General features: G+C 44.9%; 1 protein-coding gene across 1 annotated transcript in view; it reads right to left on the bottom strand.

Moving 5' to 3' along the window:
- Positions 1-2027, bottom strand: part of LOC106810973 (chromodomain-helicase-DNA-binding protein 7-like) — a 64135-nt gene that overhangs the window by 34265 nt on the left and 27843 nt on the right. The window contains exons 23-24 of the mRNA XM_014814474.1: positions 1340-1502; positions 137-226 (exon numbers count right to left, since the gene is read on the bottom strand). Coding sequence (XP_014669960.1) covers positions 137-226; positions 1340-1502 — 253 coding nt within the window. The remainder of the gene's footprint in view (positions 1-136; positions 227-1339; positions 1503-2027) is intronic.

The raw sequence follows: 2027 nt of genomic DNA, 5'->3' as shown, positions 1-2027 counted from the left end.
TCGTCAATAATATTACGGGAGCAATTTTGAGCCTCACGGGAGCCTCGGAGGTTTGAAGAGCGAATCTCTCATCGCTGCCGTGTATTTTTTTACCCTGGTCCACACTGTGAGGGTACAGGGAGGGAGTAAGACGCACCTTGCTGGCAGCCCACGCAGCACCTTGTCAGCCTCCCGGCCGATCACCTCCAGCCAGATGTAGTAGAGTAGTCGCACCCGCAGCAGCACCCTGTAACACACAAAGCCATCATCAGCATGCGTCAATCAATGCTCCACCCCTATGACCCCTCCCCCCTCAATCATGACCCACGATCCTCCACTCCCCACGCCCCTCTCATTATTATCATTATTACAGGTACACCACCCATTTTCCGGACACCGATGGTCCGGAATCACTTTTTATCGAGATAAAATTCGTTTGAAATTCCTATTAGTTTAACGGGTGGCCACAGATGGCGCTGCGGGCGGCGCACTCTCCTTAAATTGTTTAAACTGCAGCATTTGGTGGTGAGCTCTTGATTTTATGCAATTCACACCTTATTTTACTCAAATTTTACCCTAGCTATGGCTTCTAAGGCAGGTGCAAGTGTCAGTGATAAAAAACAAAGACATCACAAATAAATTTGTTCAATTTAAGTTTCTAGCAGCGCATGGTCATGAAATGATGGACCTTTATTCATGTTATTAGAGATATTAGCCATATTAGAGCCATATTAGAGACATGGGAGGTATTTAGTTGCTCAGAGGTGTATTGTTGAATTATTATTATGTGACCTCCTTTGGTCCGGAAAAACGGATAATCCGGAAAAGCCTTGGAACCAAGGGTTCGGGAAAATCGGTGGTGTACCTGCATCAGTATTTTTTCATTATATTAATTTACACTACATATACATCATTACATACATACATATTATATATTATACATGATATTACATACATATCATTAGTATACAACGGAATAATATCATCATCAGTAAACACGACGCACATGATTACTCCTTTTTCAGTAATTATATCCTTGTGCCTAAATCCAGTCACGCAGTCAAACTTCTATAGTAAGGTCACTCGAGCAGAAATTCCTAACACCATCCTTTACACGCATTTACATCTATTCTATAGAGCTTGATTCATGTGTTATCACAATCCATCTACAATCACAACTGCAGCAACACCTACACGCACGAGTGCGACACGTTTCATGTCTAACCGCCACTCAGGAGAAAAGCCAAATGTGGACTTTATACACAGGTGGCCGTTCTATAGAGGTGGCTGCTAACACAGGTTTGTCTGTAATCGAATCACACACTCGCGTGTTTCGGGAACGCTGTCCGTCTGTACTCACTTGTTGGCATGGCGACGCAGATGTTTCTTGTAGCCGTTGTCTTGGAACAGAATCTCGGGTTCAAACTTGGTGATCCAGGTGGCGTTATGTTCAGAAACAGAGGGCGCCAGCTCCTTCTTGCTCTTCCGCCCCTTCCTGCCGCGCGGCACGGGACCCGATAGGCCTGCGGCAGAGCGTGCAATAGCGTCAACACGGGGTCAACACGGGAAAAATCTTTCTAAAAAAACGTTTCTTACGGAAAAGCGACATCTAAAATGTGATTTTCTCTAGAAATTTTAGTTGGTTAGAACAGATTAGCAAGTTGCACAGCAGCTATATACAGCCACAGGTTCTTCATAATCCTTCTCGGTCTAGGGATGTGCCTTATGCTAGCTCATGCGACGTCATCTTGGCAAAGACAGTGAGACCGGTTGTCAAAACTGCTGCGAACACGTTACTTGGATTTATCATGAAATTAAATTACTTAAATTAATCTACTTAAATTAATTTATCATTAGGCAATATATCACCTATCAATGTAACAAAACGAGCGTGCCATTACAATTTAGAGCCTGGAAGCATGATCCCCTACATGGGTGATGAACTGGTATGGGGTTAGCTCAGCCTGCTCCTGCGCTGGGGGGGGGGAGTGTTAGCAGGGGGAGGGGGTTGATGGCTCAGCCTGCTACTGTGCTGGGGGGAGGGGGTG

The sequence above is a fragment of the Priapulus caudatus genome, unplaced genomic scaffold, assembly GCF_000485595.1.
Source record: "Priapulus caudatus unplaced genomic scaffold, Priapulus_caudatus-5.0.1 Scaffold491, whole genome shotgun sequence".
NCBI classification, from domain to species: Eukaryota; Metazoa; Priapulida; class Priapulimorpha; order Priapulimorphida; family Priapulidae; genus Priapulus; species Priapulus caudatus.
Note: the sequence above shows the minus strand (reverse complement) of the source record. Positions and strands in the feature narration are given on the sequence as shown.